This window comes from Puma concolor, chromosome D2 (genome assembly GCF_028749965.1).
Source record: "Puma concolor isolate L17-30 chromosome D2, mPumCon1.1.hap2, whole genome shotgun sequence".
In the NCBI taxonomy this organism is placed as follows: domain Eukaryota; kingdom Metazoa; phylum Chordata; class Mammalia; order Carnivora; family Felidae; genus Puma; species Puma concolor.
The window spans coordinates 30,880,989-30,906,856 of record NC_141677.1 but is presented as its reverse complement, the minus strand read 5'-3'; the positions used below and the strand labels follow the sequence as shown (position 1 = coordinate 30,906,856).

General features: G+C 42.2%; 1 protein-coding gene and 1 long non-coding RNA gene across 6 annotated transcripts in view; one reads left to right on the top strand and one right to left on the bottom strand.

Moving 5' to 3' along the window:
- The window catches only part of STOX1 (storkhead box 1), a 57,792-nt gene that overhangs the window by 4,167 nt on the left and 27,757 nt on the right, over positions 1 to 25,868 (bottom strand). Inside the window, exons 1-5 of one of the 5 annotated variants that reach the window (XM_086679872.1) lie at positions 20,780 to 23,982; positions 11,614 to 11,766; positions 6,522 to 8,877; positions 5,976 to 6,113; positions 2,384 to 2,598 (exon numbers count right to left, since the gene is read on the bottom strand). In XM_086679872.1, the coding sequence (XP_086535998.1) occupies positions 2,451 to 2,598; positions 5,976 to 6,113; positions 6,522 to 8,877; positions 11,614 to 11,746 (2,775 nt within the window). In that variant the 5' untranslated portion in view covers positions 11,747 to 11,766; positions 20,780 to 23,982 and the 3' untranslated portion in view covers positions 2,384 to 2,450. Of the gene's footprint in view, positions 1 to 2,383; positions 2,599 to 5,975; positions 6,114 to 6,521; positions 8,878 to 11,613; positions 11,767 to 20,779; positions 23,983 to 25,868 lie in introns of those variants that run through there. The other 4 variants (XM_086679868.1, XM_086679869.1, XM_086679870.1 and 1 more) reach the window with 4 other exon arrangements.
- LOC147575966 (uncharacterized) lies at positions 13,738 to 24,252 on the top strand. The gene is made up of 2 exons (XR_015241628.1): positions 13,738 to 18,854; positions 19,111 to 24,252. It is a non-coding gene; the product is annotated as an uncharacterized LOC147575966 (long non-coding RNA).

The following is a 25,868-nucleotide window of genomic DNA, read 5'->3' as shown; positions in this document are numbered from 1 at the left end:
CTCCCCTGTTCATGCTCTGTCTCTCTCTCTCTCAAAAATAAACATTAAAACAACAACAATGACAACAACAACAAATTTGTCTGAATCCTAAACTCAGGTCATCATGCTACCTCAAGGGAACCGTCATGCGGAAGAAAAATCAAGAACTAATGTCATCACACACAATATTGGGGGGGGGGGAAATGCAAGCCACCTATTTAGAGAATAACCTCCCAAACAACACGCATACCCATCTTTAATATCTGTTGTCATATGTTGTGTTTTAGAAGAAACACAACTTTTAGAAGAAAAGTTTTATTGGTCTCACAATAGGTTTCATTTAATACATCTAGAGAGTGTCATAATGCATCCAGTGGCAAAATTAGACGGATTTTATTGGTCCCTACATGTGACTAGAGCCACAAAATACTTTGGATTCCTCATTCTGTTAAGAAACTTGTCCAGGTCCAAAATCAAAGATAGAATGAGTTGTTGCTGCTCCCTTTTCCAAGGAGTAACAAGGATAGTACAGAAATCAAGTGGAAGAACTCTGGAATCTTGCAGGAGTTCAGTGTTTTGTAGGATCTTCACTTAATCTTTTCCCCCTGCCCTTGAGGCATATTTGACCTATAACCCTCACTGAATCTTATAAGAACAAAACCTTACAGTCAAGAGGAATTTTTGGGATGTCTGGGTGGCTCAGTCGGTTAAGCGTCCAACTTCGACTCAGGTCATGATCTCATGGTTCGTGAGTTCAAGCCCCACATCAGGCTCTGTGCTGACAGTTCAGAGCCTGGAGCCTGCTTCAGATTCTGTGTCTTCCTCTCTCTCTGCCTCTCCCCTGCTCATGCTCAGTCTCTCTCTCTTACAAAAATAAACACTAAAAAATTTTAATTTAAAAAATCATCTAGTTCAGCTATCCTGTTATGCTAAGTATATACCAATCAAAGGATCACTAAGTGCTTGAATGCCCTAAATAATGGGAAATGCTTTCATTTATAAAATGTCTATTTCATCTATGGGTAGTTTTGACTAGTGGGAAGTTCTTTATCTGAGCTGAAATCTTTATTCTAACTTTCATTCACTGACGATGATTCCAAGCTGTCACACCCCCTAAAAAAATGCCTCCCACACAAGGCCTTTCTATACAAATTACCCTTCTTGGTACTTTGCCCAGGGTTTCAAATGTCCTTGTGACCACAGCTGATCTTCTTGGAAATGCCATAATAGGTTGCTCAGAGCCACTACAAGCCAATAGTCAGAATTGAGTGGGCCAACCGCTACTTTTGTACATGGGCATATGTGACCTGTCCTTCTCTGTACTCCCCCAGAGCCTGGAGACAGCTCTCTATGGTGCCAAGCTTCATCTTGCCTTCACTGTTATCTTGTCTTCACTGGTGACAGTTGGAAAGAGGCACTCTCCAATCATTCAGTCATGCTTGAGATCTAAGGCCTTGACAACCCTTAGAAACCTCTCAGAAGAAACATCCCCTGAACCATAAGTCAGCATTAGCATCTATCCAATATGCTGAAACCAGTCCTGACTGCTCCATATTCCCCAAACCTGAGAGAACGGACCATTCCACTACCTGCCTGAAAAGGCCAGCCAGAAAAAATTCTGGCAAAGCTGTCTAAGTCTTAGTGGAAATAGACCAGATGTAAATGAACTATCATCCATCTTCCATCTTTTCTCTAAATCTCTAATTCAGAACCTCCTTGCACTCACGAGCCATTCTGCAACCATTCTGCTTCCTTTCTATCTCTACCCTCTGAGAACATCCTGATTTCTCACTGCCATGCTACAGAGAGTGCCTTGAATGTGAGGAGGAACCAGAAAAACAGTAGACCCAGTTGCTGCCACACGTATTTGGACATTGCCAGTCAGTATGATGTGGGGCCATCTGTTCACGTTCAAGGTGGTTGCAGAAAAGATCTTTGGCAGCAATGACTAGAGAGAAAAAATTCTTGTTGCAAAGTACCCAATACATCTATATAAACTTTGATAATGATAAAAGACTTTAGTTGTAAACAAAGTATCTATGCAACCTTAATACACTATTTTCGGGAGTTTTGTGTTGAAATCTGGTGAAATGCACTTAACATAAGAGTGGATTAGTGTAGGTAGAGAAATTCACTACTGAGTATAGTAAATTAACATCCTATGTAATTGGGAAATTAATGAATGTCTGAAAATTTGAGTTAATCACATTTAATTGGAAAAGGCCATGTATTTTATGGTTTAATTGCAAAATAATCTGTATATTCCCAATAAGTTCATAGTAAAATAATCTTTTAAAAAAGCTTTAAAATGTCAAAAAAGGGGAAAAAACAGCAACTAGAACAAAATATGTAATGAGATTAACAGAATCTCATACTTGGCTTTAGAGAATTCTTACATATTCGGTTGATTAAAATATTCTACATTAATGCTGTACCTTTTTACCAAAGAGTTTCCAAAAGAAAAATAAGAATTAAACATTTATGACTGGAGTTAGTTGTAGTAAGGAATTGGATGTGAGTGTTTGACCGCTCTTTGTGCCTTCAATGTTCTGCAGAAAATTCTGTCTTCTTTTTAGTCCATCCAAAATGACTGAATTATTAGATGCCAGACTCTGTGTCCTAAAGATATTAAAAATAACAGAATTATTACCTTCCAAAGGGGCCTGGGCTTCTAATCAAGGCATCATACCTTCATCTGTTACTTTGAAGCAATATAACATTTTCTAACACTAAAGCGCGCTTAGAAGTTAACCTTTAAAAATCTAAAGTGCTCCTTATATCTTATTTTTTAATGTTTATTTATTTTTGAGAGAGAGAGACAGAGAAAGAGCATGAGCAGGGTAGGGCAGAGAGAGAGGGAGACACAGAATCTGAAGCACGTTCCAGGCTCTGAGCTGTCAGCACAGAGCCCAACACCGGACTTGAACCCACCAACTGTGGGATCGTGACCTGAGCCAAAGTCAGATGCTTAACTGACTGAGCCACCCAGGTGCCCCTAAAGTGCTCCTTATATTTTAAAGGCTTCACAATAGCACAATTATTTGGCAGCTGCTTTCCAAGAAGTTCATATTTTTTGAACATCTTCTCAGATCCAATATCAAGTATATTCTAGTCAGAAACAGTAAGTTCCTTGGTGGCTGGCTGGCTCAGTCAGAAGAGCGTGTCACTCTTGATCTTGGGCTTGTGAGTTCAAGCCCCACGCTGGGTGTAGAGATTACTTAAATAAATACACAAATTTAACAAAAAAGAAAGAAAAAGAAATAACAAGTTCCCTAAAAAACTCTTCTCTACAAGTGAAGTAACCCATACCTTCTTGAGTAATTTCTTTTTTGAGACGTCATATGAAAGAGAAAAGCTGACCATAACATTTTTCATATTGACAAGATTCCTTTCTAAGGAGCTGTAGGCTAGGTTAGTCCCTTATCTAACACATCTGCCTTGCTTCAGCCAAGTCACATTACTATTTGGGCATTTTGCTTTTGACATTCCCCTTTTCTCACCTTGCATCCTCTCCATCACTTGCTCATTACAGTAAGATATGCCTTGGGGCTCCTAGGTGGCTCAGTTGGTTAAGTGTAGGACTCTTGGTTTTGGCTCAGGTCATGATCTCATGGTTCCTGAGACGGAGCTCCACATCAGGCTCTGTGCTGACAGTGCAGAGTCTACTTGGGATTCTTTTTCTCCTCTCTCCCTCTGTCTCTGCCCCTGTCCTGCTCTCGCTCTCTGTCTCTCAAAATAAATAAATAAACTTTAAAAAATAATAATAAAACTAATATCACCATACTTTAAAAAAAAAAGAGAGATGCCTCAAAAATGTATCCTCCAATAAGTGTCCTCCCAAACATTTCATTACTCTTAATTCCACATCTCTTCAGCAATTACAGAGAGTTTCCACTTCATTTTTTTTTTTTTAAAGTAAACTCTACCCCCAATGTGGGTTTCACCTGAGCCAGCCAGGCACCCTCCACTTTGTTCTTGAGTTCAATTCGGCTACTTATGTTTTGTTGGTCTACTCAACTGAAGTGCAAATTTCCTATGGGTAGCAACATCTTGTGGGTCTTCTCTGTCCCTCTAATTCGTAACAATTATGGCACAGAGTTGATGTTCAAATGCTATCTTCTCTTCCTTATACTTATAAGTCTTTTAAGAGAACCATATTATACGCAATTTTTTAAGAAATCAAATTTCTCGGGGTGCCTGGGTGGCTCAGTCGGTTAAGCGTCTGACTTCAGCTCAGGTCATGATCCCACAGTTGGTGGGTTCAAGTCCGGTGTTGGGCTCTGTACTGACAGCTCAGAGCCTGGAGCCTGCCTTGGATTCTGTGTCTCCCTCTCTCTCTCTCTGCTCCTCCCCCACTCATGCTCTGTCTCTCTCGCTCTCTCAAAAATAAACATTAAAAAAATTTTTTTAAAAAAAGAAATCAAATTTCTCAAGATTTCACAAATTTAAATTCTCACGCATATCCTTGACAAATTTAAATTCTTGCATGTCCTTGACATGCAAGTCAAGGAGCAATTGCCCTTACCTGTTTTGGGTTTGATTTTGTTTTTGTTTCTGCTTTTTTTTTTTTTTTTTAGCAGCAGGCAAAGGTTTATTAGAATATAAGATTAGAAAGGAAGAATAGTAGAAAAGCTCTCTTTACAGAGAGGGGACATTTGAAAGTAAATGCCCAAGGACTATAGGCAAGGGTCCTTGTTTTATGAGGTTCTAGTCAGACCTCTGTTTCTGCTTTTGCCAAAGTGAAAGGGGACCCATAGCTTGTTGGTTTACACTACCATTGTTTACTTTGGAGACAATATGTGTTGATACTTTCAAGACTTGATATGAAGAGCACCTGGATGGCTCAGTCGGTTAAGCCTCTAACTCTTGGTTTTGACTTGGGTTGTGATCTCACAGTTCGTGGGTTCGAGCCCTCCGTTGGGGTTGCACTGGCAGTGCGGAACCTGCTTGGGATTCTCTGTCTCTTCCTCTCTTTCTGCCCCTCCCCTGCTTGTGCTCTCTCTCTCAGAAAACAAAAACAAAACAAAACCAGAAAAAAAAAGACTTGATATGAATTAAACAATTCTTTCAAGCAGAAAAGATCTGTTTCCCAATAAGAAGTAAAGATACATTTTTAAACTGCAGACCTCCAGGAATTTAGCCTAAGGTAGAGTCAGAAATGTCTGTAAACATTTTTATGTGAAAACAATCCACTGAAGATTGATTTATTATGGCAAAAAAATGGGAATCTAAATGTCAAAGGAGGGAAAATAATAGTTATATAAATACTAGAGTCCACATAACAGAATACTAAGCAGCCATTAAAACGAATGAGTTGGATCCGTATGTATTGATTGCAGGATATGCATGATACGTTAAGTGAAAAAAGAAAGCCACAGCTTTGTATGATCTGTTGTTAAAAAATAATTATATTTTTTCTTTTTAGAAAAATAATTATATTTCTAAATGCACAGAAAAAAGTCCGAAAGAATATAAACCACACTGTCAACAATGTTTAGGTCACCTCAACGGAAAGGCAATGGAAAAGGTTGGGGAATGCAGACTGTCAGTTTCACCTTTTACATTTCTGTATTACTTTTTCAAAAGGAAGTATATAATAATTTTGTATAATAAAAAACTGGTAAAGATATATGCCAAATTTTAAGACGACCTTTTTGAAAACTATTAAATAACCTCAGGGGAATGTTCACACTGTACCCTGAAAAAAAGCACTATGCAAAACAGTAATGACAGTATAGGGAAAACATTTAGACAAAATACATAGATCAATATGTTCAGACTGAAGTGTTATAAATATACCAAATATAAAAGGATTTTTTAAACACATCTAAACGGTAGGGTGATTATAGGTGTTTTTTAAAACGCTTTTCAGTACTTCTCAAATGTTCTATTATGTGCATATTACTTTCATAACACGTACAATGTTTAATTTAAACAAATAAACATGGAGGGGCACCCTGGTGGCCCAGTCGGTTAAGCCTCCGACTTTGGCTTACGTCATGATCTCACGGTTTGTGAGTTTGAGCCCCGCGTTGGGCTCTGTGCTGACAGCTTGGAGCCTGGAGCCTGCTTCGGATTTTGTGTCTCCTCCTCTCTCTGCCCCTCTCCCACTTATGTTCTGTCTTTCTCTGTCTCTCAAAAAGAAATAAATGTAAAAAAAAAAATTTAAACAAACATGGAAAAGATTGGTGGAAAATAGCTGCATCTCTTTCTGAACTGCGTAGAACCAGAAATGTAAGTGAAAACTTCTAGCCCTCAGTTCAGGAAGTGCTTCATTTATAGCAGTTCCTTCCTATATTTAGAAATAATTCAAGATTTAGTAGTAGTGGAACAAATTTTGGTTCACATTCAAAATGAACTCTATCCTATTATGTAAGAGATTTCATTTTAACTTTATACAATTCATTCAGTAAAGGCTGGCAGAATTCTATCACTATAAAAAGTGTATTCAGGGGAGTCTCCTACTGGGTCATTCAGTACTCCCTTGAGTGTAATAATTCCTGAGGAATAGTGGCTAATCAAACACTTTTACATACACTTACCGTGGAGAATCTATTCCACTGTCTCCCGCCATGCTGTGATTTTCTGTTCCTTCCAGATGACTGTGTTCATGTTGGACATCCTGAGCCAACACTGGCATATGTGAAGGGCTGAAAAGTTCTAACTTTTGCATGAACTGTTTTCTCACTTCCTGATTCTGAGCACCCTGACTCCAGCTAGCTGGTTTCTTTCCTATGTCACCAACCAAGTCTTGTAGGGTTTCAGCCTCAGAAGTGGCTTTCCTTGTGCTATAGTAATCAAATACACTTCCATCAGTATCTGCTGAGGCTTGCACACATGTAGCAACACTGGGTCCGTCTTCATAGTTAAAACCGGACCGAGTCCCCGAACTGAGGCCACAGCTCTCAGCAGAGAGTTTAGGTGTTTGGCTTTCACCTGGGTTAGTGAACAACCCAGTGGGTTTGTAACACTCATTTCCTTTAAGCACCTGAGGCTCAGACCTGTGTATTCTGCGGTTGTACTCAGTCAGAAATCTTTCAGTCCCCTTTTGTTTTCCTAAATGATTCCACTTGCTTCCCCCTGTAAAGGAATACTGAATGCGGCCAGGCAGCATTTGACATAAGTCATCATTCTCAGAAAAGTCCTCCTCATCTAGATATAATGAACTACAGGCTCCATCATCATCTTCCACAGCCTTCTGATACAAGGCCTGGTTATCCTCAGAAAGCCCTTCGTTTTCTGGACTCACAGTCTTTGTTTCCTGGACAAATGCCTTTCTTACTCGTGTTTCTTCTGAGTCTCCCTCTTGTCTCTCAGGTTGTCTCAAACAGTTCATACTAACTGGGTAATCCAAAATACCAAGATTTTGGAACTGGTGTATTGTTTTATCAACTAGTCTACACGCAGAGGAAGCATGGCCTAGAGAGGAGGAACCTTGTGATGGCAGCACATACTGTGTTTCATTTGCGTCCCCTAATGTGTCAAAGTGAGAATAACTTTTCCTCAAGACTTCAGGGATTACCTCATTTTTTCCACCATACACATCGTGTCTCCTCAGGCTTTCCCTAAAGGAAAAACATTTACTACCATTTTGCAAAACACTACCTTGAGAGTGATTTAAGAGGGGATCTCTAAAGTCATCACTGATAGGCTTGACGGTAGAGTTATTCATAGAAATGGATTCTGCTGTCAGTTTATCTTCATACTGTTCAGCACATGGCTGTTTGCCTTTACTCTCAAAGATTCTTGAGGAATCCAAAGACCTTGACCTTTGGAAAGGCTTTCCCTTTGGTCCAATCTGACCCGGTTTCAGATCACTGGTCTGGATGTCGTGCCCTTTGGTTGTTGGGTTCCCTCGGTAAGACAAACCCTGGAAAGGATTACTAATTCGCTTCTTGTAAAGCAAATGGGAACCTAGCATTGATGGATTCTCATCAAGTGGTTTCTGAACTAGTGCTTCATTTGGGCTTTGAATTCTGGAGGTGGGCTGTGCAGCAGGGGACTTGGGATGTTTCTCCAGTCTAAGGCTTCCTGGAGGAGGCTCACTTCCCTGACTCCTGGCTTTGTGTCTATCCCTATGAGAATGGCCCCGCCTTCGAGGCCTTGCAGACCGGCCCCGTCTTTTCTTAACTCCCTCTTTTGAAGGATATTTATGCCTGACTGTCAGCAGATCAGTGGAAGTGCCCTGGCTATTGTATTTTTTCTGTTCTTCGTATTTTTGCATTAGGACGGTATGTTTGATTAAATTGTCAACAGTCAGAATGGGATTAATTCGTTTGATAATCTCATGTTCAATGTCTCGAGGGATATTGTCCAAGTTATCTTCATCTCGAACAGGCCATTCTTCTGGTGGAAACTGGGCAGAGAAACTACTGTGCTCTATTCTGGACTTCTCCTTTCTGGATATACTACGCCAAAAGAGGCTAAAGCCAAACTTCCTGCCTTTTTCTCTGTCTTTTGTGTATGGTAAAGGTTTGGTGCTTTCACAGACGTGATTCCCCTCAGACAGGGAAACTGCTTGATTCTGTCCCAAAGATTTGGATTCCCGCAGACCTTTCTGGCTTTTTCTAGTCACTTCTGCAGCAGCCGGTGTTTCCTGTACATCCTGAGTGCACAGATCAGGGAAACACCGGCAAGACTGACAGTGAGAAATGGGGGCAGCCTTTTCTTGGGCCAACTCTGCACAGCTCTCCACGCTCACCAGATAAGTAACGCAAGTTGGCATCTGGCAGCTTTCATCCGATAGGTCTCTCTTATTTTCATGGGGCGTTATATTCGTAATGAAGTAAGTCTGAGGAGTGACTATGAAGTATCCTTCTCCAGTGTGATAAATTTTCCTTTCTTTAATCAGAGTTCCCAGAGTGGTATAGAGAATATCTTGAGGTGGAACTGCGATGCCTGAAACAAACAAGCATTTTGTTACACTGACAGATTTTGAATGAAAAACATTTCAGTGCCTGAAGTCAGTAAGTCAGAAATGACCACACATTTGCCTGATGAACCCAGAGCTGACTGTAACACAATTAATATATGTGATTAAAATGCCAAAGAGGCATTAATAATAATCATAACTTAATTGAAAAATGGGAATATATTTTGGCCCACACAAAGACATAGGGCTAAGTTAATGTTTGAGTAGAGAAAAAAAATGAGTCCACTCAAATACAAACACTAAGCTATATAACCCCATCATAAATTTATTTTATTTTTTTAAATGTTTATTTTTGAGAGAGCGTAAGTGGGGGAGGGGCAGAGCAAGACAGAGGATCCGAAGCCAGCTCTGCACTGACAGCAGAGAGCCCGATGTGGGCCTCGAACTCATGAACCGTGAGATGGTGACCTGAGCCAGAGTCTGGCCCTCAAATGACTGAGCCACCCAGGTGCCCCACCCATCACAAATTTAAATGTTCACTTCAAGAAAGCATTCTTGAAGAGTTTTTGAAAATAATCACAGTCTCCTAGCTTAAATCTTAATAATCTAAAGACAAAATGAAAACCAGCTTGTGTCAGGGGGAGGGCAAACTATCTAACATCAATATTATGATAGTTTTTCAAACTAGGAAGGTAACAAATCTTTTTAAAAGAAATCCCTGGGGGTGGGGAGGGGCACCTGGGTGGCTCAGTCAGTTACTCATCTGACGTCGGCTCAGGTCATGATCTCACAGTTCAGAGCCTGGAATGTGCTTTGGATTCTGTGTCTCCCTCTCTCTCTGCCCCTCCTCTGTTCATGCTCTGTCTCTCTCTGTCTCAAAAATAAATAAACGTTAAAAAAAATTTTTTTAATAAATAAATAAACATTAAACATTAAATTAAACATTAAATTAAATTAAATTAAATTAAATTAAATTAAATTAAATTAAATTAAAAGAAATTCCTGGGGTGCCTGGGTGGCCCAGTCAGTTGTGTCCATCTCTTGGTTTCAGCTCAGGTCATTATCTCACAGTTTGTGGGTTCGAGTCCCGCATCAGGCTCCAGAGCTGGCAGTGCCAGGCCTGCTTGGGATTCTCTCTCTCCCTCTCTTTCTGCTCCTTTCCTGTTCATATTGTCTCTGCCTCTCTCAAAATAAATAAACTTTAAAATTTTCCCTTTTCCAAATAGCAGCGTTCAAAACTGTATTTATGTTGTGAAAACATTTTTGAATAACACTGGAAGAAAATACATCATATATTAACATTGATTTCCTTGAGTGGTGGTACCATAAGTGGTTACTTCTCTAGATGTTCTCGATTTTCTACAATGAGCATATTTTACAATGGGAAATTTTTTTAAATACTCTTCTGCAGGGGTGCCTGACTGCATGTTGGGTGCAGATTACTTAAAAATAAAATCCTTAAAATTATTTTAAAGATAATAATAATATTACTAATTAATCAAAAAATACTCTCCTACATTCATGCACTGGGATATCATGGCAGCTGTGTAAGAATGAGATAGATCGATACATAATAATACAGAAAGATTTCTAAAATATGTTTTTAACCTAGGCAAGGGGCAGAGAGAATGTAAAGATCTAATTTGGGGTTGCTAGGTGGCTCAGTCAGTTAGGCGCCCGACTTCGGCTCAGGTCATGATCTCACGGCTTGTGAGTTGGAGCCCTGCGTCAGGCTCTGTGCTGACAGCTCGGGGCCTGGAGCCTGCTTCAGACTTCTGTGTCTCCCTCTCTCTCTGCCCCTCCCTGGCTCATGCTCTGTCTCTCTGTCCTTCAAAAATAAATAAACATTTTAAAAAATGATCCATGTTATAAAAATAGAACACATATGCTCAAATACAATTTATGAAAGTATACACAGGAAAAGAGAATAGAAGCTGTTGCCTTTGGGAGGTGGCAATGGAAGGATGTGACTGGCAGGGGGGGGAGGGGAGAAGAAGAACTTTCCCTTGTTTTGCTCTGCACTCCTTTCTACAATCTGATTTGTTGTCATAAGCATAATTTTTGAGGGGCGCCCGGGTGGCTCAGTCAGTTAAGTGTCCGACTTCGGCTCAGGTCATGATCTCATGGTCGGTGAGTTCGAGCCCCACATCGGGCTCTGTGCTGACGGCTCAGAGCCTGGAGCCTGCTTCAGATTCTGTGTCTCCCTCTCTCTCTGACTCTCCCCCGTTCATGCTCTGTCTCTCTCTGTCTCAAAAATAAATAAACATTAAAAAAAATTTTTTTCAAAAACCCATAAGCATAATTTTTGAAAAAGTTCCTTTGGAAAGTAAAAGAAATACCCTTATTAAATTTGTTGATGCAGGCCTTTTCCTAGCAGGGCTCTAATACAAGGGTCTACAATAGAAAAAAAAAAAAAAGTAGATATCGCCCAGTTTATTTACATGTTTAAGATGATTTCTAAATAGGGGCACCTGGGAGGCTCAGTTGGTTGAGTGTCTGACTTCAGCTCAGGTCTTGATCTAATGGTTCATGGGTTTGAGTCCCATGTCGGGTTTTGCACTGACAGCACAGAGCCTGCTTGGGATTCTCTGTCTCCCTCTCTCTGCCCCTCCCCAGCTCGCGCTCTCTCTCAAATAAATAAGCAAATAAATACACATTAAAAAAAAATTGTTAAGTTGCTGAAAAACCTCTTTTAAAAAAATGACTTATAAATAGAAAGCAAACACATACAATGAACTAATAGAGAAAACTTGCTGTCCTACCTGGGTAATGTTTCATCAAATGCTCCAATAGTGATTCCTGTGTCACCACAATCTGAGCAACATTCATATCAGATATAGCACAGCAAAGAACTTCAGCCAAAGGTATAAACTGAGATTGAGCTATTGGATTCATTTGCACTGGAAAGACATCACCTAAATTGGAGGTTTAAAAAAAAAAAAAAAAAAGGAAAGGTGATAAATTTGTAGTAAAAAATGTTTAGGGGGGGCGTCTGCAGGTCGCTCAGTCAGCTGAGCATCTGACTTCGGCTCAGGTCATGATCTCACAGATCGTGGGCTCAAGCCCCATATTGGCCTCTTGTGCTGACAGCTCAGAGCCTGGAGCCTACTTCAGATTCTGTGTCTCCCTCTCTCTCTGCCCCTCCCCCACTCATACTCTATCTCTCTCAGAAATAAATAAAACATTAAAAAAATTTTTTTTTAATATTTGAAATTAGTGAGTCAAGAATAAAAACTGAATAGTACATGGAATTGCTATTTTTCATCACTTTTTCCTCAGAATCTGTTAACATGATATGTACAATGATAGAGAGCATAGAAGAAAAGTTTTACATTAGGGTCCCTACTTTTTAAGAAGTTTGTAGACTTTGTCACTGCTTTACATGTAAGAGATAGTAAGTCCCCAGATTAAAGGCACAAAGTGCTATCAGAGTACAGGTTGGACAATGCTTATATGGTAATTCTCATCTTTCAAAGCATTTTTTTTTTCACATTAGCTATCTGAGGCAGGCGGGGATGGGATTCTTCTTTATAATACAGAAAACCTTCGGGGTGCCTGGGTGGCTCAGTCGGTTGAGCATCTGACTTTGGCTCAGGTCATGATCTCATGGTTCATGGGTTCATGCCCCGCATAGGGCTCTGTGCTGACAGCTTGAAGCCTGGAGCCTGCTTTGGATTCTGTGTCTCCCTCTTTCTCTGCCCCTCCCCAACTCATGCTCTGTTTCTGTCTCAGTCTCTCTCTCAAAATTAAGTTTAAAGAGTTTAAAAATTAAATTTAAAAATTAAAAATTAAAAAAAATTAAAAAATTAAAAAATTTTTAAATTTAAAAAATTTTTCAAATAAATAAAATTTAAAACATATATAGAAAACCTTCTGAAAGCTCAAGAAATTGTCCCAAGGTCAGACAGCAAGTAGAGTGACAGAAATAGGTCTTCTGACTCCTAGTCCAGTATTTTCATCATTCCACATTTTCCTGATTGGAATGATTAGGAAGGAAGGAAAGTGCAGAAATGTTTTTCACAAGCATAAAGCCACGGAACAAAACCATGGAAGGAGGAAAGCACAAGGTATATAAAAGCATGAACAGAATTATCCTGGTTGGATAGAGCTGAAGGGTTATATCAGACCCAAGTGGAAGACCGACTGGAAATGGAAGCTAGACCATATTGTCCTTCCTCCTTGCTAACGTATTAAATCAATGTCCTTAACTTGCTATTACTCACATTAGAGTTTTAGATTCTGCTGAACATCCAAGGGAATCCCTCAGTTACTTGGACATGAAAGACTAGGACTCAGGAAAGAGATTTGGGAATCAACTAATACAGATGAGATCTGAAACTATGGAGTGGAGTAAATTCTTCAGTGGGAGAGTAAGGAAGAGAGCCAAGGAACACTTAACTACAGGACTATCTACAGTTAAGAGACAATAGGGGCACCTGGGTGGCTCAGTCAGTTGAGTGTCCCACTCTTGATTTCAGCTCAGGTCATGATCCCAGGGTCAAGGGATGGAGCTCCACATGAGGCTCCACACTGAGCATGGAGCCTGCTTAAGATTCTCTCTCTCCCTCAGGCCCTCTACCCTGCTCATATGTGTGCTCTCTCTCACTCTCTCTTTCTAAATAAATAAATAAAAGCCACTAATCCCATAAAAAAGAGAGAGATAATAGAAATAGGGACCCACAAAAGAGAGAAGGCCCCATAATGGGGGTAGAAGGGAGAGAACCAAAAGTAGGAGAATAAAATGCTCCAAAGTGAATAGTAAAGCAACAGTGTCAAAATGTTTGAATGAGATCAAAAGGTTGAGGGAGGAGACAAAACGGCCATTGAATTTCGTGATGAGAAGGGGACCACTGGTGACTTTCATTAAGAGTTGTTTCCATAGAAAAGTTAATGGATCCTCCTTCTAAAGCAGGGTTTCTTAACTTCAGCATTTTTGACATTTGTGGCATGATAATAGGGTGACCCAACCATCCCAGGATGACCAAAACTCAGGGGTTTCCTGGGACATAGGATTTTCAATGTGATAACTGAGAAGTCAAAGGCAAACCAAGATGGTTGGTCACCATAGCCACGTAATTCTTTGTTGTGTGGGGCTGTCTTGTGCACTGTAGCATGTTTAGTCGCATCCTTGGTCTCCACCCACTTCTAGATGCCAGTAGCATCTCCCACGGTTGCAGCAACCATACTTCCAGACATTGCCAAATGTCTCCAGAGGCAGGGGAAGGCAAGACTGTCCCAACTACAAGCCATTGTTCTATACCATTTGTTGGAAAAATCGATTGTGAAAGAGGAAAAATCGAATGCAAACCAGCAAGGAGTAGGATCAAGTGAATATGAATGTGTGTGTATCTTGTGATTTTCTTAAAAGAAGATCTCTGCACATTTGGATGCAAAAAGGAAAGGCTTAGCGGAAACAATGTACATGATTCTGGGAGACAGAAGACCAGGGAGACAGCAAGATCCCAGAAGAGAGGCATAGGAAAATGCACAAAAGGCACAGGTAGAAGAACTGCCTTAGAAACAGGGAAGATATTATCATCTGAGATCTGAAAATAGAGAGTGGTAGAACACCAGAAATATACTGAAGCATAGAAGGAAAAAAAAACAAACAAAACAAAACATTAGCACAGCAAGGTCATCTGATCTCTGTAAAGTTAAGGTAGGGAAAGAAAGGATAGGAATAGGAGGGGAAAAAAAAAACAGGAATGAAGAGAGGAAGAGTGGAAAGGGGGTTGGAAGAGCTATTCTTGGAGTATACTAAATAAAAAAAAAAAATGAATACAAAGATTATGAAGGAGCCCTGGGTCTCAAGATGATGGAAGTATGGTTTCTGGCAGGTGAAGTGGCGATCTGCAATAGAAAAGGGTGAGAGCCAGGGAGGCCAGCAGGGCTTCTCGAATTTTAATGTGCACATGAGAATCCCCAGGAGATTGTGCTAATGTGCAGATTCTGATTCAGAAGGTCTGAAGCTGAGCCTCTGATTCTGCATTTCTAACAACTTCCCAGGTGAGGTCCACTTGGGAATGGTAGAGGGTTAGGGTGGTAATGACAGCAATGTTAAAGTAGGTAACCATTCAACAAATAAACATGGCCCTGAGGCACAGGGAGTCAAGTGTAGCCAAAAGGAAGGCAAAGAATTGAGAAAACCTGGTTATGCCCTGCAGTTGATTCCCCTAGTGATAGTGGAGAAGCCAGTACATTGTACTGGTTATTGAGGGGGAAGGAAGGTGGTGAGGGCTGGCAAGGTATGAAAGGTTGTAGCCAGCTGGTGAGAGGCCCACAGTACTTACTGTATCTGCGTGAAGAAAAAGGGCTGACATAAGGAAACCGGTAAACAGTTTGCTGTTATACATAACATTGGTCTGTTTCCCTGTGTACTTTAGCTTCTCTATCTGGCGGACTGGGGCATCTCCGAACTTGGAAGGTCACAACAGGGCAGAACTGCCATCTGCCACCGAGGCAACTGAGGTTAGGATCTCCTCTTGTGTACTTGTGGCTATTCCACTGGGTGATGCCAGGATACTTACAGCATTCTGAGAAGCTAGGATGAATGGCTAATCGATTAACGTTTCTAAGGGCAGTGATAAGAGATGATGCTCTGAAGCTTACTGTCCAGAGGGACGATAGCTGACCTAAACCTCAAATTCCTCCTAGAGACTCTACCTCTAAGCTGAGTGTAATAAGTCTCTGCTTTCTTCATTCCCTCTTTGCCTTTCTTTTTTCCCTCAGAATTTGGGATTTACCTTCTTTTCTTTCATCTCCCTCCTCAACCAGAAAAAATATAGGTACAATCTCAAATAGTTCCATGCTTCTTTAACATAACTCTATGTGCTTAATTTGAAATAAGTGACTTTTCGGTATCTTTCTTCCTCATCTCCCAAAACACTCTTCAGTGACTTTTTTCTTGTATGTGATTTTATATTCATTACCTGCCCCCCGCACCCTCCCCCCGCACTTTCATGTGGACTAGAAGTCCTTTATTCAAAAAGAGGGAGGAGAAAGGTCTCTCCTAGAAAGTTTAGGGCTAGAGTATTGGCGAAGTACAAGGCAAAACTTCAAAAGTTTTGCTCAACCACACAATCCACTTTCAAGCCTCACCTCATCCCTACCCTAAACCCAGTCACTTTGAACTTTGAGATGGGAGGAGGAGGAGGAAGCATTAAAAGGAAGGAGATGAGTGGCTAGAGCGTCAGCATCCCTATCGCGTCCTCTGCCGGTAGCTGTCCATTTTTTGGCAAATGAAACAAGGAAGCTGTAGGAAGGGTGGGGGTCCAATACTCTGATCTCCACTATGCCTTCGGGATACACTGAAGCAGCCTGTTTTTTTAGCTCAACCCTTAAATTTATTTCCTCTTTTCACAGGAAAACTAGTCAAAATGGATTTTTCATGGGGCTGGTGGGAGGGATGCACGGGATATTCCTGTACATTTCTTTGCAATCTCCCGTATATCTAAAATTATTTCAAAATAAAAGTTAAATATAGATTTTTCAGAAGGCACTACTTTTAGGGGCACCTGGTTGGTTCAGTCCATGGAGTGTGCAACTCTTGATCTCAGGGTTGTGAGTTCCAGCCCCACACTTGGTGTAGAGATTACATAAAAATAAAATCAAGCAGATAATCAACGATCACTTTTAGTTAACAAGCAGATATAAATGAGAAACAGAACTTTTTTCTTACATTTAAAAAATCCCAAGCAACTTCTTTTAAATAATCCTGACACTGCTCGCCAAATCCAAAGACACTCTCAGAAATTGTACTCATAATTCCTACCACGGTGTGGGAATGAGTATTTTAAGAGTCAACAAATCTATCAACCAGGAAGTCAAATGGCCTTTTTTTTCTCCTTAAAATTAATACAACAATATGTCAATTGCATTTTGGAGGAACATGTTAAATTGCATTTAACCTCTGCTTCGGAGCTCCCTCTAAACAAAGCCTAGAGAACGTTTCTCAGAACATTTCCTTCATAGCCATTGGTAAGATACGTCTTCAGGTGCATAAATCATCAAGAGTTGTTTGTGCAGGAAAGCAGAGTGAACCCTGACATGGGAACATTTGTGACAGACGCAGGAATCATTTTCACGCTACAGCCATCTTTTTTCTTTCAGTAAATAACCCTTAACAGAGATTTCCACCAAATATTAACTTTCTGTGTAGAAGAGCCCACTTACAGATGTGACCAGATTTCACAGTGAGGAAAAGGCAATCCTTTGGCTTTATCCTCAATTACTATGGAGTAATTGAAGAGCACCCTTAAGCCCAGGCCTGTCATGGACCTTTGACCCTTGACCTGTAGCAGTGATCAGAAGGCTAGGAGAGGCTGTGTGCCAGAGTAAACAGTTCCCAACAATGTTCTCTCTGTTTACACAGTCTTGCACTCTTGGGTGCTGCAGAAATGGGAAAAGCATTTAGGCTGAAAGACTGGTTTGACCAAAACACCAACAAAGTTGAGCCATATATATTGGTGCCTCCTACATTTAATGCCATCTTTTCCGAAAGGGCTTTCTGTTACTAACTTGCTGTACTCCCAAAGGATTTAGTTGCTATTCATATATTTTTTGAGTTTCCAAAGTATGAGTTCTAAAACAATTATTCTTTAAAAGTCCACTTTGGGGGAGAAGAAAAAAAAAACAGCACAAGGCAAATTAAATAGATGTGGTGTGTAGAAGTCCAATCAGAAATGAAAGTATGGAGTTCTGAACTGTCACAGGTTGACAAGCAGGCCCCTTACGGCTTGGGATCCAACAACTGTGACTGGAATTGCACTCCTGTGCGACGGATATAAATTCATATAACCCCCCACCCCCCGCAAAAAAAAAGTTAAAAAAAAAAATACAACCCCAGGCAATCAATCTCTGCCCCTGATGCCTAATAATAGTGGCCTAGAAAGCCCCTAGCTGATGGCAGAAGCCTGGAAGTGCAGCTTGCTCCTGGAGTTGGTGACAATAGCTCTATGAGGATCCAGTGCAAACTCATCAAAACTCTGAGAGGAAAACAAAACAAAACACAAATCAAACAAAACTGAAGAAAAGGAGGTGGCTTCTTTATGTCAAGACAAAAGGCCTCGTCCATATGCCTCTGGTGGAAGGCCTCTAGAAGAATACCCTATCTTGGCTGTTTTCTATCAGCAAAGTGGCTACAAAAAAGTCATTTCCTGGCTAATTCATGAGGCATAAATACTCACACCCCAGTGTAAAATGTCAGGAGGTACACTCATGACAAATATGGATACAGCAAGACTGCCTTTCACCGGACCCAGGTAAGGCAGCTGGAGTCGACCAAGCAAACTGTCCCCCAACGCTGTTGGTACTGGAGAAACCTCCAACCAGGGACAGCAGACTCCTAAATCTGCCAGTTACAGATCATCAGTTGGAAGCTTTAGTAAAATTAAGCGAGACTCAACTTTGCACTCTCATAACTGGGAGCACTGGTGTCAGCCTAGTGGCCGGTCCAGTGAGGTTAGTTTTCCAGGGTTAGTGGGTGTGGGGGGCACAAGCCAACAGAAGTGTGACAGTGATCAGTCCCGGCACCCAGAGTGAGCGTCGGATGCCACGCAGCAGTACTGGGGTTCAAACAACATACTCACTCCACATCTTGAAGGGGAGGTTTGGAATCATAACCATTTTGGAGGAAAGAGCCAGATGCAAAGAAATCGTGTGATCCTAGGCCTCCCAAGTGAGAAAGGCGGAACCAAAATCAAGCAGCAATCTGCCTGGCCCAATCCCACGTTTGCCTTGTCCACTGAGAAAACTTGGGAAGAAAAACCCATCTTTATCGAAACTGAGTTTTATTTTGCTATCTGAATGCTCCAGTTAAATTTCAGGGCCAAAATTAAAGTTTTCTATAAAACCTTTACCTTTAGGGGAAAAAAGTTAAATACCATGTAATATTTACATTTATGTTTTCAAGACACCTACACACATTCCCAGAGGGCCTTCTCGTGGAATCTAAATCCTGACATTTTAATTGGGAGTACTAAAATACGATTTTAGGGGCGCCTGGGTGGCTCAGTCGGTTAAGCGTCCGACTTCGGCTCAGGTCATGATCCTGGGGTCCGTGAGTTCAAGCCCCGCGTCAGGCTCTGTGCTGACAGCTCAGAGCCTGGAGCCTGTTTCCGATTCTGTGTCTCCCTCTCTCTCTGCCCCTCGCCCGTTCATGCTCTGTCTCTCTCTGTCCCAAAAATAAATAAAAAACGTTGAAATAAATAAATAAATAAACATTAAAAAAAAATTTTAAATACGATTTTAAGGTTCACAAGAGACTGTGCTACCAAATATGCAAAACAGAGGAAAGACTTCTTTGAAAATTTGGAAAGCACTCACATCAGAACTTTCTTGTTGTCCCACTAAAACATGAATTTGCCATAAAATTCTAGGCAAAACTGATGCTAAGATCATTTAGTTCATATTTCAAACACAAAATTTTCTCTACTATAAAAATGTTTAGTCCCTATACAAGTTTATGGACTCCGTGCTAGGCAGTCTGCCAGAAATTCATGCATTATTGACCTTCAAAGGGTTTAACTGAGCCGCTCAAACTCAGCTAATTACCTGGACACATGAAATCTGAGACCATCTTTTTGGGTGCCTGTATTGAATCACACTGTGGGAAAGGTATCTTCTACGTGCATTAGAGATGACAATGGAGCATGAATAAAACAGCCTGCAAATACACTCAAGTTTAATTAAAAAAAAAAAAAAAAAAAGGATGTTTTGTTCTAAGTAATCCAAGAAGCTTCCCTGATTTTTTAACTCCACTTTTATCCAAGGCAGAATTTCCAGATTCCTTTAACATTAAAATTAATCCTGTTCTTTTAAAAATGAAAGTATTTTGTAACAATGTGTATCTCATCAGAGATAAGACACTGTGCAAAAATCTCCACAGCTTTAAATAATTAGATCTCTTGTGTTAGAACCTTAAATAGGTTCAGAAAATCAAACAAAATAGGAACAAAAAGGTTTCAGACCAGCAATACCAAGTCCCTCTCCATGTCTCCCTTTTACTTCAGTAAAATAAAAGAATGCAAACACTTTCCTCCACATTTAGAAACTGAAGAGTACCAAGACCTCAGAAATAGGCTGTAGATCTAAGGTTAGTCAGGTTATCTGCCATGGAAGCTGAAATCTTTCTCAAGCACGGTGATGTTTATTTTGAACTCCTAGACAAATGCTTTCCCTTCTGGGACATGCCCTCTGTTGAAAAGCTAAAGGCTTTGCCTTGGAAGCCTGGGCCAGTCCAACACCAGGAGTCCTTAGTGTTGTCTTCTGTAATAACCACACTTCAACCTGTCAGGGTTTGTGAATTAGCAGCCCCTTTCTTTTCAACTGATATAGCCACTAATAACCACTTTCAAACGAGTTGCAGAGGCTTTGGGCCATTTATGACAGACTCCACGATTCAGTCGTCAGACAGTACATGGGGTATAGAAAAGACAGAGGTGGTCCTACTTTGGGGAGCCCTTTGGCCTCTAGCACACTTCCCCCATGACCACCTCATTTTGGGTAGAGATACAAGGACTCCTGGCCGGGGGGGAGGTGGGGGGTGACGGGGAAGACGTGCATGACTCAAACTGGCTGGTTTTTTAAAAAACACTGAAACTCAGTACTCAGCCCCAAAGCCCTCCAGGCCCTTTGGTGCCCTTCCCTAACCTCTCTTCCCTTAAGGCTTCCACTTTGGATGTTCAAGATTTTATCCCAGGGGTGTCTGTTTTCTCAGGCTGTCAAAATTAACTACCATAAATTTACTGGCTTAAAACAACAGAAATTTATCATCTCACAGTCTACACATCAGTAGTCCCCTGGGCTACAATGGTTCCTCTGCTCCGGGTCCCTTGGCCTAGGCTCTAACTAGAGGCTCTAGAGAGAGTCTCTTTCCGTGCTCATTCAGGTTTCTGGCAGAATTCGTTTTCTTCTGATTAGAGGACTTACGACTCAGGTCTCCATCTGCTTGATGGCTGTCAGAAGGGAGCCTCTTCTCAGCAATTTAAAGCCATCTATATTTGTCCTGTTGCCCCCTTCATCTTCAAAGACAGCATGGAGTCTTCTGCACACCGCGATTCTGACTTGCCCTCCTGTGGCTTCACTTCTGTTCCAGCCAGATAAAGTTCTCTGCTTTTAAGGGCTCATGTGATTAGATTGCGCCCACCCAGATAATCCAGGATAATCTTCCTAAAGTCCATGACATAAAATTGCATCTGCAAAGTCCCTTCTGCCATGTAAGGTAACATATTCACAGGTTCCGGGGATTTGGAGGCGGACAAGTCTGGGGCACCGCTCTGCCTACCTCAGCAGATGTAAGGGCTGGGGACCAGGAACACCTGAGAAGAGAGGCACAGGTTGTAAACTGCAACGGTCCTGGATCTCCCTAAAAATGGCCATGCAGGAGAAAATCTTTTCTTTGCCCTCGAGGCAAACCTGGGACTGATTTAAGGTGAACCTTCTCCCCAAGAGTCTGGAGGCCACACACACAATGGCTGTGACTGGCAGCTGAGAGTCATGGTGATGAATATAAAATACCACTGTGCAAAACTGGGGGAAATGTTTAGCACCGAGGTTGTTGCTTGGATAATAGATAAATAAAAAGTTCCCCGTGACGAAGAAGCTGTCCTTTATTATGCAGTCTTCGTATTACAAATGAGCATTATATTGGTGGGCAAGGGACCTGGTTCTGCTATGTGGCTCTGGCTAAACCACTTCTCTTGAGTCTCAGTTTCCTTGTCTCTGAATGTGGGACCGAGCTAGATCAGTGTTTCCCAAGATGTGTTCTGTGGAAAATTCATTCCATAAAATGCTCTGCAAGGGTCCCAAGGCCAAATGTTTACGAAACGCTGCCTGGAGTCACAGTGGCATTGTTAAAAGCTCTGAGAACTGTTATGGACAATCTAGTTTATTTAACCCCGTGTTTCCCAGTCATACCTGGCAGCAATCTTTCTCCAAAACCTGGTATTACCCTTCAGCTGTGACTTCTCCCTGAATAGTCTGTACTCTCATCTCCCCGTGCCCGTGTTTCAAAATCCCGTCAGGAGGACTGGCCCAAATGCTGACTGACTCTCCCCTGAACTGTTCTTGGAACCCATCAGCTAGAGTTACATTCTCCCTCCTACAGGGACCACTTAAAGAAACATTGAATGAGCGGCTCCCATGGTGTAGCTTAGGTATTCGTAATATTATAACAACACAGTCATTCAATCATTCCTTATCCTGCAAATATTTATTGAGTACCTACTATATGCCAGTTCCTGGAGATACAACAGTGAACAGAATACAGTTTTGGCCTCCAGGGGCTCTGATTCTAGTGGAAGAACAGTGGTTGGAGGCAATCACAGCCCAAGAGGAGGGCTATCATTGGTAGGGCGGGGACTCAGTCTTCCCGGTCCCCCTCCTGAATGCCATTCTCAGAAGTCTGTGGATGCCTGGGCAGGATCATCATGAATGAGAAGAGCCAGACCTGTCCCTTCTTGTTCTGAGACAAATCCACCCTTCACGTGTTCATGCCATTTTGAGAGGGTTTTCCATAATCTGCAGCAAAACACATGTTTAGTCAGGGGCTTTTGACATTTGTTTCCCCTTCAGGTTTTCCACTGTGGGCAAAATGTTTGCCCTGCCAAGGGCTGGAGTGAAGCTTCTGGATTCTACGGCAGCTGGGTGACTTTAAGCCAAAATGCTATACTGACGGGTCTTCACAAGAAAGGTGTCAGGGCTTCTGCTGCTTTCCTCCTACCACGCCAGGTCTGGAACACGCCACGAGAAGGATGAGAAGCAGCAACTTTAGCTAGTACTGCTACATTTTAACTGCTCGGGGAAATCTGTCCTAAAGAGGCCACAATAGGCACTCTCCTCGGGATGAGGAAGGATTTCGTCATTGCTTGTAGAAACCACAGAGGGGGAGATAAGAACAGTCACAGCTGTACAGCTCGCTCTCCAAATGGATATCTACAGTTACAGCCCCGAGAACGGGATGCCTTTCAATCTCTCCTGAAAGGAAGTCTTGTGAAATGCAGCCAATAAGTCAGTATCACCACTCACGTCGATGTAAGATTAGCTCAGCATGTGAAGAGGCAAATAATGAATAACAACACCACTTCTATTTCAGGACTAGGTAATCCCTGCCATTTGTTGAAGATAGTTGGGTTCTGTGGTGACGGGACCTGGGAGAAGGCTCTACTTTATTTACATCATGAGATACAAACTTAGTGCTGACTTAGACTCCAGGCCAAACACACACACGTTTACTTTACTAAAAACATCACAAAAATTGTAGCCTGGCCTGTGCCTCTCCTATTGATGGAGGTGGGGGTCGGGTGACCCAGAATAATGAACAGGACCTGCCCCCAGAATCCAGGGAGGATAATCCCAGGCCCCCAGAACAGGGCACTCAGCGCAGTCAGCCACCCTTTCTCCCACCCGGGAACCACTCCTGCCCCAATCAGGAAAGCATCACTGGGTTTCTAAATCAATGGTCTCTTTCACTCCTCCCAGACTATCTGCTATGCCCCAGCTGCTTTCAAGTTGATTACAGATTCTTCTGGCCTCCTGAAATATCAACTTTTAAAGATAAAAGCCACTCCGGGGAGCTTTCATAGAAATTCATAGAAATGTAGTTTTACTGAGAAGCACTTCCAGGCTGCTAGAGACATTAATGACATAAACTTGTCGATTCTAAGATTGTGAATTCCCTTTTGTTCGGCCCAGAAGGCTTCACATTACGTTTGGGCAGATGTGCCCATACCTCAGCAGGCCTTTAGCACCTTTTCACAAGGTCATTGCCTTAGAAATGAAAAGTTCACCACCTGAGAAATCTTAAAAGAGGCTGTAGGCCTTGCTTACCATCCATGGGTCTGATTTTTACATGTGGGGTCATAGGACCACTGCCTCTGGGAGCGAACCACCTGCTTTATACTAAGCTGTCCATTCCTGCACCTCTGACCCAAGGCAGCCAGATGTTTGCTCAGGTTACATGCTGGCAGAAAGAGTGTGGGTTTGTGGGCCACCTGGGTGGCTCAGCCGGTTAAGCATCTGCCTTTGGCTCAGGTCACGATTTCACAGTTCGTGGGTTCGAGCCCTGCATCAGGTTCTCTACTGTCTGTGCAGAGCCTGCCTTGGATCCTCTGTCCCTTCTCTCTCTACCCTCCCCCGCTCCTGCTCTCTCTCTTAAAAAATAAATAAAACATGGATGTGAGGGCGATCTGGCTGCGACATCTGTCACCCCATTGATCGCCAGGGTTGATTCGGCTGATCTGGCTGGCTAGGCGGGTGTCCCCTTCCTCCCTCACCGCTCCATGTGCGTCCCTCCCGAAGCTGCGCGCTCGGTCGAAGAGGACGACCTTCCCCGATAGAGGAGGACCGTTCTTCGGTCAAGGGTATACGAGTAGCTGCGCTCCCCTGCTAGAACCTCCAAACAAGCTCTCAAGGTCCATTTGTAGGAGAACGTAGGGTAGTCAAGCTTCCAAGACTCCAGACACATCCAAATGAGGCGCTGCACGTGGCAGTCTGCCTTTCTTTAAAAAAAATAAAAAATAAAAAAATAAAATAAATAAATAAATAAATAAAAATAAATAAAACATTAAAAAAAAAGAGCGTGGGTTCATGCACATCACGTTGTGTGTCCAGGCAGAAACTGCTAGGGTCCGCCTGCAACCGTTAGCTGACTTTCCCCTTCACCTTCCACATGGACATGGCTTCCCTACCCCACTCAAAACAAATGCACTCTTTTCCTCACTCTCTTTGGTCTCAGCCCAGAAAAGGAGCCTCCAACACATCTTTTAGACATACTACTTCCCAGCTTATTGCTTCTCTGGTCCCCTCTTCTTCCTACCTAGGAGTCTCAGACTGACATTCTCCTTTGACTCATGAAATATCCCCTCTTGCAAATGCGGCGCAGACCGTACTCCTGCTACCCACACACTGCTCATTTCACCAACCCTCTTACTCAGGCCGCTGCCACCTCACATCTTTGCCGGCAGCCCAATGCATGGTGCCTGAACTCAGCTGCAGGAGAGCAAAGACAATTCCTGCGGAAGTGCCTGGAGCAGCACAGACCTCTGGGTCACGAGAGTCACGCATCTGTCCAGCTTCCAACATTGCACAGTGGAGCAAACTGTCAGCAAGAGAAGTAGAATCTTTGACTTTGAAGAGCTGGGACTTCCTGGAGAAATGTTGCTGAAATCTTGAGATCCTCAGCTAAGTTAATTTACAACTATGTAGTGAGAGAACTCTCGGAAGATTTACCTAACTCTGAAGGTGTGTTTACATTTCAAGGGCAAATGAGGCCCATGACCTTGGAAATAGCTCTAGGTCATAAAAACTGGAGCCACCAGGGTTGCTCTGGCTCCTGCAGAGATGTATTTATGTTCCAAAAGGTTAGAGGGAGAACCCCGGATCCTTTCCATCCTGTTTGCAAGCAACAAAGGGTTTTCTCCCTTCTGGGAGAAGAGAAGGAAGCAGTTGCCTCTTCTGTATAGAAGCAAGGAAAATCCATTCTTCTCCATCCCTCACCTAGGGAGTGTCTAACCACCTATGCTGGAGATTTTGCCAACTGGCTTTCATTGATAAAGGTGCATATGAAAAGCCCAACAGTTATTACGGCAGCAAAGATGATGGTATCCTATTTGTCATGTGGTTGACTGGAAGACAGAGCCCCAAGGCTGGTTAGCAGGATTTAAAGGATATCCACAGGAATCAGATCTGTTAAAAAGATTGAGAAATTTGTTAGGCAGGGATTAGGAGATAGGCTTGGAAAGTGAGCATTGGGATTTTGCTCTCTGCTCTGGGTGGACCCAGAAATCCTTAAGGGTGGGCTTCAGGTGGGACAGGAGAAGCTCGTGTTGCTCTCCTGCAGGTGAGAAGAGAGACTTACTCAGCTCCCAAGGCAAGAGCAAGACTGGGAGGACTGCACGGCTACAGGTATTGAGTCAACACTACAGGGAAGGGTGTGGAGAACCACCTTGGAGAGGCTTCCTTGCTCCCCTCTGCTCCTTAGTTCCCCTGCGACTCCAGACTCCAGCTGACTTTCCTGTCT